This window comes from Castor canadensis, chromosome 19, assembly GCF_047511655.1.
Source record: "Castor canadensis chromosome 19, mCasCan1.hap1v2, whole genome shotgun sequence".
Lineage (NCBI taxonomy): Eukaryota > Metazoa > Chordata > Mammalia > Rodentia > Castoridae > Castor > Castor canadensis.
Genome location: NC_133404.1, coordinates 2,524,677 through 2,540,103, shown reverse-complemented (window position 1 = coordinate 2,540,103; position 15,427 = coordinate 2,524,677). Strand labels below are relative to the sequence as shown.

General features: G+C 48.2%; 1 protein-coding gene across 1 annotated transcript in view; it reads right to left on the bottom strand.

The window, feature by feature from the left end:
* Thsd4 (thrombospondin type 1 domain containing 4) overlaps positions 1-15,427 on the bottom strand; it is a 552,173-nt gene that overhangs the window by 468,423 nt on the left and 68,323 nt on the right. Inside the window, exon 4 of the mRNA XM_074061754.1 lies at positions 2,977-3,314. Within this exon, the coding sequence (XP_073917855.1) occupies positions 2,977-3,314 (338 nt within the window). The remainder of the gene's footprint in view (positions 1-2,976; positions 3,315-15,427) is intronic.

Sequence of the window (15,427 nt, the reverse complement as noted above, 5' to 3'; positions counted from 1 at the left end):
TTTTATTCTTTTACTGAATGATTTCCATCCCTTTAATTTGCACCTCTTCTCCTACTTCTATGCCTATGATTTGTGGATTTGGTCTTTTGATAGTGTTGCAGAGGTCTTGAATGTTCCATATACACTTCTTTCTTTTTTCTTTGTCTCTTTCTGACTTTCTAATGCATCTCCCTTGTCTTCAAGCCTTGATACTCTGTCCTCAACTTCATCCAGTCTACTGAAGAGGCTTTCATCTGAGTTTTTTTGTCTTACTTTTCATTTCCAGAATTTCAGGGCTTTTTTTCAGGATTTCTGAATTTTTACTGAACTCTTCTTTCATAGCCTGCATTCTTCCTTATTTCATTCAGCTGTTTATTTGTATTCCCTTAGAAATCATTCAGCTTTATTTGTATTCTACTGGAATTCATTAAGGTATTTATAGATATCCTCTTTAATCTTGTTGATCACTTTTTTGAGTTCTTTGGGTTTTCAGTCTCTTCACTTTCTTTAGTGTCCATTACTACGGGATTATTGATTTTTTGAAGGTGTCACCTTGCCTTGGTTTTTCATATTTCTTATGCTTCTGTGTTGAGATTTGCACATCTGAGGCCAAGTCACTGGCTGAAGTTTGTATCACCTGAAGTTTGTCAGTTGTAGAGTTCTCATTGTTGAGGCAGGACTGTGCACTGGCTGGGTTGCAGTCTAGTTTCTCTCACTGGACGTGGGGGAGGATGCAGCTCAGAGGTCAAACTTCTGCCTGCATGCTTAAGAGACCAGTGCTTCCCTGCACCACTCAGATAGAAGAAAACTAGCTGGAGTATCTTATAGTTCCCTGTGAATGGGTTGGTGTCATGTGTTGAGGGCAGAGACAGTCAAGGGTCAGTTGTCCACTTCTGCGCTGCTTTTTACCTTAGAAGTGTTCCTTCTTTGTGTACTGGAATCCACTGCCAGCAGAACAGAGCTTTGTAACCCGTGAGCCAGGAAGGTTGTCACTTTCTGAATGAGCCCCCAGTTTTGTGCCCTCAGAGGCAGCATGTGTGCAAGCCTTGGGGTTTCCCTCAAATGCATCTGATAGTAAATGGAACAGAGCACTGAGTACTGCACTAGTAGTGGAGAAAAAAAGGACTCAGGTGTTCTGCCCACAGTTCTCAGTGCCTTCAGACATTGCCGAATAGTTCATCACTGTGTAGTTAAGAGAAGGCTGGGGGATACTGCGTGATTCCCAGGTCCTGTACTCAGAGCTCTCAGCCCCACCTGGCAGCAAGCATCCACAGCTAGCTCCTGGATGCAGAGCACTCCATCAGCCATGGGCTTGGGGTTCTGCTTCTGCTATGATCCTAAGGCAATGGAGTTTGCTCCAGTCATGGAGGGCAGGGTCACCAACCACTGTGCCCTTCACTGCCCAAGCTCCTGGCTGCTTAAACTTTTCTGTGAGTCTCTATCAGACCCTCTCCCTCTCTACCACCACCTGTCATGACCATTTCCCTCCCAGATACTGTGGCTGGGTGTTTCAGACTCCTCAAGCTGGGGTTGTTCCTTGAGTGTGAGTAGCTCAGACTCAGAGCAGATCTTTTGTCAAGATGGCAGTTGCCACAACTGAGATATGGGGAACAAAAAAAAAAAATGCCTTTTTTGTCAAATGCTAGCCTGCCATGCTAGGGGAGTCACTGTCTCACCAAATTCTCACACTGGGTTTAAGGCATGTAGGAAGTGTGATGGGTTTATTCTGCTACTAGAGCTGCAAGTCTGAGGCCAAGACCACCTACCTTACCTTGTGGTGGAGGCTTCAGCTTCTCCTCCCCCACCCTTCCTGGCAGGGAGCTGAGGCTGGAGCTGCAGGCTCTTTCCTAATGTACTCTGTTGCCTTTCTGTCTCTGTGCTTTTCAGCTATCCTGTCTCTCATTCATGGTTTGCAATGCTATTCCTCTTTTTCTCTCTCTCTCTCTTTTGTTGCCCTGACTCTGGTCATTCATGGAGTCAGATGGACAGATGGAGAAAGTTTCTGCTCCTTAATCTATTCTGTGACCAATCTAAGTTATACACTTCTTAAACTCCGGAGCTTACCTTACACTTTTTGTTCTTCTTGTCTGTATTTATTTGTTTTTGTGGTTGTTGTTAATGCTTTTGTGTTGGTACTCTCTTAGAATCTATCAGGGTTGTAGGCATTAACACACCAAACAAATACTGTTTGATGAACGTGGAGTAACCCATTAATGTGTTTTGTTTTGTTCTGTTTTGTTTTAGGCAGGGTCTCCCTATGCAGCCCAGGCTGGTCTCAAACTTGTGATTCTCCTGCCTCAGTCTTTTTATTCATTCCCTGATAAGCTCTTTTCAGCCCCTGTACTCACCAAGGACACTGCCTTGTTTGGCATATTTAAGCATTTCCCAACTGTACAACTATTTTAATGCCAGTATGCCATTCCTAGAGTTTCCATTTTATTGACTAAAAAACATCCTCAAAGCAATGTGTTCAGTTAAAATACACTGAAGAAACTTTTTAAGGGGCTGGTGGAATGGGGAAAGAAAGAGAGAGAAGAGGAAAGGGAGGGAAGAAAGGGAGAGAGGAAGGGAAGGGAGGGAGATGAGAGGGAGGAAGAAAGGACGGAAGGAACTTTCTAGGAAAGTTCATGGACTTGAAACCCACAGTCTGGAAGCAACTATCCATAGATTGAACTTGTCCAAGAATGGGTAACCCAGATCAGCCCATGGGCTACAAGTCTCCCTGCCTGGTGTAGGGGGCTCAAGCCCACACAGCCTGCCTGTGGTCAGGGGTGTCTCCCCTATGCACCAGGGTGACTCTGGACACCTGGGCTCCCCACTCCCAGCCCCTCCTGTCACCAGCTCTACCCTGAGGAGGCCTCAGAATCACACAGCAGGGTGGGGGCGGGGGTTGCCTCAGCGCTTTGAGTGACCGAGAAATCCTTGGAAAGCTGTGGGGCCGTGGGTCCCCGCCCTCCCTGCGCCCTGGGGTCGGGGACCTCGCGGTGGGTGGCCTACCTTCTCTCCGTGGACCCGCGGGCGCGGGCCGGGCGGGCGGCGTGCGCGTGCGCGTGCGCGTGCGCGCGCGGCTCCTCGCGGCTCCGGTGCAGCGGCACGGACGTGCGCACGGCCGACACCACGTGGCCCGCGAAGGCGCGCGCGGGGCCGCGCATGCGCGCAGAGCCGGGGCCAGGGCGCGAACCCGGGCCGGGCAGGCAGGGCCGCGTTTGCTCCATCACGCCGCCGCTGCAGCTGCGCGAGCAGGCTGACCAGGGGCCCCAGGCGCCCCACACGCCCGCCATGCCGCCGCCTTCGTCCTCGGGGGCGCCCTCGGCCGCCGCCATCCGCTGCGGGACCTGCGGAGACAGAGGCGGGTTAGGGGACGGTCATCCAAAGGGCTCATTCAGCCATGGACGCGAGCAGGCACCGGGCTGTTTTAAAGTCAGACTTAAGTGAATGTGATCCAACCTGGTCACTGTCCTCTTTATGCCAATTTGGTCCTAAAAGAGACCCACGAAGGCAACAGTGCCAGGAACGTGAGATGGCAGCTGGGTGCAGTGGCTCATGCTTGAATCCCAACTATGTAGGAGGTCACGGGTAGGAGGATCTTGGTCTGAGGCCAGCCCCAGGCAAAAACCTGAGACCCCGTGAGGGAATAACTAAAGCAAAAAGGGCTGGGGGCGTAGCTCAGTGGTAGAGAGCCTGCCTAGCAAGCTTAAGGCACTGAGTTCAAGTCCTAGTCCCACCAAAAAAGAAAGAAAGGAGGAAGGAAGTCATAATGAGCACTGGCTTTGAGCGCCATGGCTTTGGAGAGCACAAATCCTCCATTCCAAAGTCCGGGCTGTTTTAAAGTCAGACCTAGGTGAATGTGATCCAAACTGGTCACTGTCCTCTTTATGCCAATTTGGTCCTAAAAGAGACCCACGAAGGCAACAGTGCCATTAACGTGAGATGGTGACCCATTCCAGGGTCAGGCCACAGGGCCTGGACTTCCCCCTCGCTGCAGGGAAGGCAGCCCTGTGTCTCCTGCAGTAAAGGCAAGGGAACACCATTAAGAGATCATGCTCTCCAGCCAGACTTCCAGGGGCGGTCTCATCCAGGCCACTTCCTCCTAGCAGGGTGACTGAGGTGCCAGCACCTGCCTCCTAGGCTGTAAGGAGCCTTAAATGAGGTCACCATCCTGGGCACAGCAGAGAGCTTAAGTGTTTGTTAGTAGACAATGAGAATTCTGCTTCCAGGCAAATCAGAAGAAGTGGGAATTGCCAGGAAGTTTACATAGTCCATCCAGAGAGTGACTCCACACCGGCATCCATTGAACTGGGCATTTCACGGAGACAAGCGCATGCACTGTGTTCCTTTGTCATATAGACATGCTCTGAGCACCAGCTGTATGCCTGGCCCTGAGTTAGGTGTTGAGAAGGAAGGTGAAAACACCCCAGGTCTGCATGGGTTGCCTTGGCCTAAAAGCAAGAGCTCTAGGCAGCCAGTGAGAACATGGTTGCTAGAGGCCCCTAGGAGGGCCAGGCTGGATGGGGGTGGGGGAGCTGAGAAGGCCTCAGAGAGAAAGCAGTATGAGTCACAGTTATGACTGTAATTATTCATGTCAGCCTACACAAGCAATCTCTGAGCCCTCGTGACAGCCTTGGATGCCACCAGTCTCACCTTACAGAAGGGAAACTGAGGCTCAGAGACATCGTGTGACCTGCCCCCAGTCACTTGGCTGCAACAGGGCTGGACTCAGATGTACCCAGCTCTCAGTACCTGCAAATTCTGTTATTTCTTGTCCACTTCGCAGCAGACAGCTGCTCCTGCCCTCCCAGAGCTGTGCTCTTCCTCTGTCCCCACAGTACCTGAGTGGCGAGGCAATCGCCTTTGCTTTTCTACATAACAAACCCAAGACTGAATTCCTTGACATGGCACAGAGGAGAATGATGGGACTAAGAGGTGGCTCTGAGGACCTGACCAGGAGCCCACCTGTGTGCTCAGGTAAGTGTTCATTAAGTGCTCATTGCCGTGGCTGTCACTGAAGTCACTAAAAGCCAGGGCTCAGTTCTTGGGTAGAGTCCTTTGCTGCAGATAGTCAGTCACCTTGGAGCCAGGTGGCTTGTATACTTGAGGTCACCTTCCTTTGGCCACACTGCAGTGCAGAGAAGTCCCCAGACAACCTCGATAGCTTACATTGGGTTCCTGAAGGGTCCGGGAATAGCTGGGATAAGATGGATGAACAAGCCCAGGAAACCAGGGAAAAAAACAAATGTCCAACCAGAGGGACAGGGCCCGCCATGCTGAAGTCAGTGGCAGTCCATAGCGGGCGTCAGACAGCCAGTCTTTGGGAGCTTCATTCAGAGAGCCAAGGTGAGGTCACATAGGGAGCCAGCTGGAGACAGACAAATGTGAGACAGCTCTGAGTGACCACTGGTGGCAGTGGCAGTGACTGGACGGCTGTGGTTCTGACCTTGGGGGGGCGCCTGAATACATTCAGCCCAGTCCTGCTACACTGGACATCCAGGAGAGAAAGCTTTTTGCCTGCTTATAAATACAAAACAAAATAAACAAAAGCAATTGTTCTTTCTTCTTCTCCCTTGTTTTTTGTGGTAGTGGAGTTTGAACTCGGGGTCCCTCATACTAGCTAGTCAACCACTCTACCACTTGACCTACACCCCCAGCCCTTTTTACTTTAGTTTGTTTTTCGGAGAGGGTCTTGCACTTGGGTTGGCTTCCGACGAGATCCTCCTCCCTACCCTCCTGAGTAGTTGGGATTATAGACATGCACCACCACACCTGGCTCTCTGATTTAGTAATACTCGCCTGATGGTGGATTCACTGAGATGGTTGGACAAAAAAAAAAAGAGCCTGATCAGGCCAGTCTTCACCTATAAAACCACACTAAAGTGTGTACCGTGGATCAAATGGTGGTCCTTTTAACGATCTCCCCATGTGCTAACCCCCAGAACCTGTGACTGTGGCTGTATTTGGAAAAGGGTAAATTTTATTTTATTTTATTTTTTTGGTGGTGGTGCTGGGCTTAAACGCAGTCTCACACTTGCTAGGCAGGCACTCTACTGCTCAAGCCACTCGGCCATTCCTGGAAAAAGGTCATTCCAAAGGCGATTAAATTAAAGATCTTGCACTGAGATCACCCTAAGATTCGCCTGAGCACTCGAAGTCCAAGAATAAGGGTTAATGAGGCACAGAAGGGAAGACACTGACGTGAAGGAGGAGGAAAAGCAGAGACTGCGGTGGTGCAGCCACAACCCAAGCAACACCTGAAGCCAGGAAAACCTGGAAGCGGCAAGGAAGGAGCCCCTCCCCCAGGGAATTAAGGAAAATGCTCAGCTCTGGAGACACTGGGGTTTTACACACCTGGCCTCCGGAATGATGAGGGACTACATCTGTGTTGTCTTCTGCCCTCAGGTTTGTGTAGTAGAGTGAATTGGACTTCTGGGACAGGAAAGGATAGTCGAGCACCTTCTCTGTGTTGGACACTGTGCACACTGCACCTGTGCACATAGATCTGCTCCAGGTGGAGGCAGCACTGGCTCCAGGTCACACCTTCCAAAGCCCCTCAGTCCCCAGCCCAGCCACCTGAGAGGCTGCTGTTATGTTCTGGGAAGAAACTGAGGCCTAGAGAGACCGTGTGACTTGCTGTGGTCTTGGGCTAATGAAATGCCAGGCAGGACTAAAGCTGAGGTCTCCTTATCTCTGGCCTCATGAGTTTTTTTCCTTTTGAAGGATGTTGTGTCCCTGCCTGTGTTGTTGTTGGAAGACAGAAGAGTAAAATGAGAAATAACTCCACATTGACATTTGTTCTAGTGGAAGGAGGATGGAGATTAAAAAAATGAAAAGGCAAGAATATATTTCTGGCACATTTGGGGATTTCAGACCTCCTGATTTTCCAGTAACAGATAACCAAGACACTGCCTATAATATCTGCATTAGACATGCATCTGTGCTAAAGACCCACTTCCTAGAACTAATCCCCTTTAATTTAGTTTCCCCTTGCCAAATTGGGCAGGGTCCCTGAGGGAAGGAGACATGAGACTGCATTCCATCCTATTCAACCCATACGAATTCTCTAATTCATACTTGGAATTATGGTGAGTGACTTCAAATTCCATCTCAGCCCCCATGGAGGGAATCTGACCACACGCCTGTATTTTTATAGTACACAGCCAGAAACAAAGGGAAGACAGAGAAACAGACAGGAGGGAAGGAAGGAAGGAGGGGAAACAGAAAGAGAAAGAAAGGAAGAAAAAAACAAAAGTTAAGGGAGGAGGGCTATTCTCCTGGTTGCATCCACCCTCTGTTCTCCCTCCCCTTCTCCACAGTCCTGATAACCCTCCTCCCTCCTTTCTGATGACAGTCATTGAGTTTTCTGTGATTCAAGGGGAAAAAACTTTCAAGAGCTTCGAGATACGACATTTCTAACATTAGAACTAACTAACAGGATATCTGTTAGCAGCAAACACAAAACCAAGGAATAACTCGTGGGAAGAGAAAAACAGATCACTGCAACTGAAAGCTTTGTAACCTGCCAGCACACTGCACCTTTCCCAGTGCACACAGGACATGTAAAGACCAAAGCAGAAAACCTGAGGTGCTTCTAAGATGTACCCTAAACTGCTGGCTTTCTTCACTTATAAAACATTCTCACAAGTCCGTGCGAAAAGACAACCCAGTGGAGACAGGAAGAAAGGCAGGATGGCTCACAGGTGATTTGAACTGAATGTGTTCCCCAAACTCACATGTTGAAGACCCACCCTTCCATGTGATGGCATTTGGAGGTGAGGCCTTTGGGAGGTAATGAGACTTAGATGAGGTCATGATGGTGGCCGCCATGATGGAATTAGTGTCCTTCTAGGAAAGCAAGAAAGACCAGATTGCTCTCTCTCTCTCACTCTTACCCCCTTTCTCACTTTTTTACTCTCTCTCTCTCTCTCTCTCTCTCTCTCTGTGTATTTCACTCTCTCTCCCTCTTCCTCCCTCCTCCTCTCTCCCTCTCGCTTTCTCTCTCTTTCCTCTTCCCTCCCCTGTCCTCTCCTGTCCATCTCTTTCTTTCTCTCCCCACACATACCCTGCCACTCCCTTGTAAGGTCACAGGGAGAAAAGCATCTTCTGCAAACCAGGAAGAGAGTCACATTGGAGAACCAAATTAGCACCTTGGTCTTGGACTTCCAGCCTCCACAAAGATGAGAAATCAGTTCCTGTTGGTTAAGCCTCAGTCTAAGGTGTTTTGTTTAGAATTGTATATTATAAAATTAGTACAAAGTAAAACACCAAATTTCTGTTTTATACCCACTAGACTGGTGAAGATTATACAATTAGATAATCCTGATAGGTGAACAATGTTCTCTGCTGGTGAGACTCTAACCTGCAGCTTTGCAATCCCCATCAAAATTCAAATGCAATCCTCTCTCACTTGGCAACTCTATTTTTGAGTTTTAGAATAAGCTACAGATATACTTGAAACCAAAGTAATATATGCAGAGATTTATGTTGCGTGATTATTTGTAAGAACAAAAACAAAGTTTAGAAATAACCTAAATATACATGAATCAGGGCTTGGTTAAATGAAATATAATCTACCCATACGATGCAATACAATTATTTTCTTAGAATGAGACAGATTTAAATCTATCAAGCTGACAGCCCTTGATACCATGTTAGTGAAAAAACAAAATCAAATAAGCAGAACAGTATAAGAGATCAGGCCTGTTTGCAGATATCTTTCCTTGAGTCGTAGGTGAAAATATTTTAAAATTGCTGATATTTGGCCATTTCTAACTATAAAAATGAAATTTCATATGATTTAATTGGAGTAGTCCTCTGCCCTTGGTATCCCAGAGAGCTCACCTAGAAAATCTCCCACCAAACAGGATGGCAGGAATGAAAAGTAAGGAGCACCATGGCTTCCTACCACCTTCCCACCCCACCTGGCCGGCCCTGGGGCTCACACCCACACCTCAGAACAGCTGGCAGGCCAGGGCCATCGGCAGGTGTTTCACAAGTGACACCAACAACAATAACCATTTGTCTAGTTCAGAATACAGGCAACTGAAGAACGAATTGATTAGATGTATTTTATAATTTAACCCTCAGAACAGCCACACGATGGTGCCATTATCACCCTCCCTCCCTCCCTGTAGAGATGAAAACTTGAAACTTCAAATGGACAAGTCTTGGGGTTTATAAAACGCCAACCCGCTCATAAGCACTGGGACACCTACTGTGGAGATCTCCAGGGAGGTCTGGAGTGATTTAGGGGTGGTGTGCACGTGTGAACAGGAGGCCACCAAAACTGGAGTGATTGCTTTTATTTGTGGTACTGGGGTTTGAACCCAGGGCCTTGCACTTGCTAGGCAGGCACTCTACTACCTGAGCCATGCTGCCAGCCCTAGAATGACTACTTATAAATGACTTTATACCCATAAATTAGTGAGCCCAAGGAAATTTAGAGTAAAATACTGAAATGATCATAAATAGAAAACAAGCACATCTAAGAGAACTTCCATTGTGGAAAATAGTATGCCAAAGTGTGAGAAAGGAATGGTTGGTGAAGTCCACGTTGAGTGGCTTCAGCCTTCGAGCCTCCATGGAAAGAAGCAGGGAGATGAAGTGGAGGATTACAGCAAGAAGAGGTGAAGGGGGTGTACACAAGCATCCTGTGTCCACCTGAACTGCAGCCTGAAACCCACAGGATTCGTTTCCAGGTTCTGATCCCCATCTGGCAGTAAGTAGATGAGATGAAATAATCAGGGCATCCAACACCTATTCTGTCCTTTCACTGGGAGAACACCACCAGCCCAAAGTCCCACAATGTATAGGAAGCAGATCCAGCCCTAGGATCAAATTTGTGCTCTCTCCACTCCACTGGGGGTTGTCAAGGATGGGGACAGGGTGGGTGCAGGAGTAAGGCAACAATCCAAGGAGGAACTGTTCAAAGTGCACCCTTCCTCCAGAAAGTACCATGTGCTGCTCTACCTGGGTGAGCTGCGGTCAAAAGATACAAGTTTTGGATAAAACCCTCCAAACCTTCTGAGACCCCCTTCACCTTTCAAAAACCACTGCATGATAACATGGCACCTGTCTGAGCAGTTAATAAAGGGCACGAGGCAGGTGACAGGAGAAAGGGATGGCATTCAGGGAAGTGAGAGGTCAGCAGGGCAGTCACATCCCCACTTAACTCAGTGAGGGCTATGAGAAAGATAGCTTGTGATGGTGATAGAGGGAAATTGAAGTCCCCAAAGACTTGGGGTCTGGAGCTGGATGCGTAACTAACAACAGTTTCCAAGCAGTAATATGGAAGTGTCGGACATTTCGTAAATCACATCCATGGAAACCTGTGTGTATAAGGCAGCCTGGTAATCACTCCCATTCCTTGGGCCCTTTAAGAAACTGTGGCCGGGCTGGTGGCTCATCCCTGTAATCCTAGCCACTTAGGAGCAGAGATCAGGAAGATCATGGTTCAAATTCAGCCTGAGCAAATAGTTCACAAGACATTTCGGAAAAAGCCACCACAAAAAAGGGCTGGTAGAGTGGCTCTGAGTTCAAGCCCCAGTACTGCAAAAAAAGAAAGAAATGAGGGGGAGAAAGAAAGAAAGGGAGGGAGGGAGGGAGGGAGGGAGAGCTCGTGCGACCGCACTGTTTGTGCTGAGCCCAACCTTGCGTGTCATGCTGCTCTCTGACAAGCTCACTTCACACCTGCTTCCTAGACTCCTTCCCATAAATCCCTCCATTGCTTTTGTTAGTTTCTGTTGTTTGCAGTGAAGAGCCCGAAATGAGAACTAAATGATGGCGGATTTTATAATATACAAACAAAACCTGGTAACCAACATGTCATGGAATGAGCTGAATCCGCCTTTGGCACAGCACTGGGAGGAGAGAGAGCAGCGATGGGAATGACCAAAGGCTGGAAGGGCAGATGCTCAGAAACCCTGGTGGGAAGGGAGCCCAGGCCTGGAAGAGATGCGCAGAGACAGGAGCTGAGCGGTTCCCAGGACAGGTAACGGGAGCTAGCACGAGGGACCCTCGTAGTGACTGAGGCCTTGTTTGTTTCATCATAACTGTATCTTTTCTTTTCTTTTTTGAGATAAATGGTGTATAGCTCAGGGCGGCCTGGCACTCATGACTCTCCTGCATTATTCTCCCAAGTGCTGGGATGACAGGCGTGCACCATCACACACATCTCTCGTCGTAACTTTTTGTTTTGGGCAGTACTGGAGTTTGAACTCAGGTCCTCACACTTGCTAAGCAAGCACTCAACCACCTGAGCCTCACCCTCAGGCCACCTCATAAATTTTTTAAAGGGTACAAGCACATGGGACCAAATTGCAAGATGGTCAAATAAATGAGGTTTAATGATTCAACAGAGCATGTAATCATGAGCAATTCAGTGCAGTATCGACCGACGCAGTCCTGTAAAACAACATGAAGTGAAAAGTGCCAGCTCGAACCTGAAACTGTACTGTGATTACGGGCACATAAAGACTCCGTAGGGCCGTGAGCAAAGCCTGGACAGGAACGTGGAAAAGTGCCACCATTTCATCTGTGACTGAAACTGAGCCCGGGATACGTTTTCTTGTAATGTGAAAACCTTCAGTCATGGTTACAATACTGCTTGATCAATAAATAAAAATAAATAGTTTAAAGGGAGAAAGATTCAGAGCAGCCTGTGGGGTGGGAGGTATGGAGTAAACCACAAGTTGACAGTAGTCCTACTCACAGAAAGGCCCTGGAAGTTCTCGTCGTCATCAGTGCACCCGTAACTCGGCACAGTTGTGTGTTTTCAGCGGATCTGGTTTCGGTCCTAATGTGAAATCATGTACAATTCCACTCGTTTCTAATTCTTTTTCTACAACATTAAACCCACCATCTGCTCTTCATAGAAAGAGAGCTTCACGCAAAGTCTGACATTCTGAAGTCTCCTTCTAGAAGAGACTGGAAACAGGAGGTTTGGTTTTAGCCACATATCCAAGTCAACACTCTAAAGCAAACACTACAAGGTTTTGGATAGCTGAGAGCAAACAAAAATAGGACCCCGGAGCTGGCCACTCAGCCCAGCCATGTGTCGCCCAGCACGGGGGACAGGAGCCCGGGAGGTAGCAGACCTTCCTAGGCAACCTCCAATTCACCTTATCTCAATCGAGGAGCCCACTCAGGTTTTCCCTGAGACCGAGGCTTCAGTCTCACATCCTGATCGCTGAGCTTGTCACCACACACTCCAAGGGCCCCACACCTTACCTCTCAGCATCAGTCTCCACGGCAGCTCCAACATGAGCAAAGCACGCTCAGCCCTGACTGGGGGGAGGGGATCAGAACTCCCCCACTCCGACAGTAGTTATGCATGTAAACCAGTGCTACAAATCAGAGCAACAAAAGCAGCTAAAAGGATGCCTTTGTACAAAATGCAAACAAAGGAGGAGCAGCGAATGAAAAGAAAGTGTGAATCAGCCATACAGTGGGGAACACCACATGCAGCCACCCATGAGCCTTTAAGCAGGCTCGTGAGTGTGCTCCCCTCGGCCCTTGGGATACCTGTGTCCTCCAGGTTGAGAATCCTATGGTCGGTGATAACTCTTGCCACACGCACCGATGCCTGCGTAATTGAGTACATGCTCTGAACCAGACACTGGAGAATAACACAGGCACACTCTTGTCCTCGAACTTCTAGTCCTGTGTTGTGTTTCTCAAGTTGTGACCTACCAGTGACCTACAACAGTCCACCCCAAAGGCACTGAGAGTCTTTGCTCCCTACATCAAACTCAATAAAGAAGACCTCTGGGGTGGGCTCTGAGGAATATGCACTTTGACAAGCCAAGCCTGACAGATGGGGATACCCCTAAGTGAGAGTCAAAGAAGAAAGTGCTAAACTGAGCTCCAAGCTTTGGGCCTCCACCCTAAGCTGCTATTTCCTTCCCCCCCAGACACTCCAGGCATATCATTTTATTACCCTCAAATTTCCTGTTTGGTGACCTACCCCTAACTTCTGCCATCCGAGAGGAAGCCGGCTCACAGTCTATCATATCAGAAAGAAAAACATTTCTGAAACGACACCTGCCTCACACAGTGTCTATACTAAGCAGATTCCACAGGAAATGTGCTTTTAATAACAGAGGGAATGGCAGCAAACAGAATATATAGAAAGATGAAAGAAGAGGGAAGGGCAGACTTGTGGAAAACTTTGGGCTGGACTCTGCCCTTGGTCTCAAAGCTGCTCTTACTCACTGTGTGATTTGAGGCCAGTCAGTCTGTAGCTGTGAACCTCAGTTTCCATATCAATAAATGTGAGCTGGCTGGACCTGATGGGAGGCGAGGTCCCGCCCAGTGCTAACAGGCTCAGATTTTTCCTGGAAGAACACTTACATTCTTTGCCATTTATAGATTTGCTTTAAGTATCACAAGAGTAAAAGAGGGAATCCTATGTTGTACCCAGAACTGCCCCACCAGCAAAGAGTTTCTGAGCTAAGACCTTTCCTAATGGAGGTGCAAAGGAGGCCTGGATGCATTTGGTAGGACACAGCCGAAAAAAAAAATGCAATGAGGTAAATATTTGAATGTGATCTGCATAATAAGACACACTCCCCCTTCCGAAACTGAGGTGACTGTCATCACCAGCACGTGGAAAGCGTCCTCGGTTATAACTGCAACGCGGTACTGAGCAGGCACCTGGTTATGAGTCCGCCTGTGTTCCGTGCAGCTACTCCGGAAACAGAAGCAGATGTTTCTTGCGATGGCTGGGCTGTGCTTTTGTGCAGTGGCTGGTCCATTTGGCCTCCTGCTCTCAACAGCAATTGCCTATTTGCAACACCAGCCAACCAGGACAGTCAAAATAATGAGTAATGCACAAAATAAGAGAGCTGGCTTCTGGGCCCAGAGGCTGAGCTGGGAACAGCAGCCTTCCAGCTGCAGATTCTGTCTTATAATTTGGCCGCCTGCATCTGGGTCAGTCAGTCTTCCCCAAGAGGCCATGTGGATCCACAGGCTGCGTAGAAAGTCAAGTCCACAGCATTTGCCAGGTATTTGTCAACATCAGCACCGAGCAGAACACAGAGTAGGTGCCCAGGCTGCAAATGGAGACAGTTGGACCCTGCCCGGTGTCCTGCCTCAGTCTTTCCCTTTCCCTTGCCCACTCAGGCCTCTGGTGCCACCAAAGCTATTTTCTTTTTCTTATCTCTTTGGTGGGACTGGAGCTTGAACTCAGGATTTCATACTTGCAAAGCAGGTGCTCTACTGCTTGAGCCACACTTCCAGTCCATTTTGCTCTGGTTATTCTGGAGATGAGGTCTCAAGAACTAGTTGCCAGTTTGGCCTTGAATTGCGATGCTCCCAATGTCAGCCTCCCAAGTAGCTAGGGTTACAGGTGTTGGCCACCATTGACCGGCAAAGCTATTCTCTTGACACTCAGCCCTACTGTGTTACTCTCCTGCTTACCAATGACTCTTGGGTTCTTACTCCCTGAAGGACGCAATCCTAACTTATTTGCCATAGCATTCATTCTAAACCTTTCATAATCTAGTTTCAGCCTTCATTTCCACCATCCCACCCCCTTTTCCTCAATGCACACACAATATACACAAAGCAGGACATGCCCCTTCTTCCCCCACCTCCATCCCAGCTGGCTTCACAGCTTAAATGCTCTCCCTCCTCTCTGCCAGTGAACAGACCTTTCCCACCCATGTCAAACGGGCTCTCTCCCACTTTCCAGGGCCACTATGCTCAGCCTTTCCCCACAGCATTTATCACAGATGCTGCAATTACCTTTATACCAACAACTGCGAGCTCCCCGTGGCAGGAATTGTGACTTGTTTTATGTTTGTTCCATATACTCTCTCATAATATCTCATTATTATTACTGAGATATTATTACTGAGAGCCACCTGGCAGGCTCTCAGTAAATGGATGGATGGATGGATGATGGGTGGATGGATGGATGATGGGTGAATGAATAGATGATGGATAGATGGATGATGAATGGATGGATGGATGGATGATGGATGGATGGACGATGGGTGGATGGATGGATGGGTGGATGAATGACTAGATGGATAATGAATGGATGATGGATGGATGGGTGGATGAATGACCAGATGGATGATAGATGAATGAATAGATGATGGATGGATGGAAGAATGACTAGATGGATGATGGATGGATGGATGATGGATGGATGGATGGATAGATGAATGGATGGATGGATGGATGATGGATGGATGGATGGATGGATGGATGGAAGAATGACTAGATGGATGATGGATGGATGGGTGGATGGATGATGAATGGATGGATGGATGGATGATGGATGGATGGACGATGGGTGGATGGATGGATGGGTGGATGAATGACTAGATGGATAATGAATGGATGATGGATGGATGGGTGGATGAATGACCAGATGGATGATGGATGAATGAATAGATGATGGATGGATGGAAGAATGACTAGATGGATGATGGATGAATGAATAGATGAT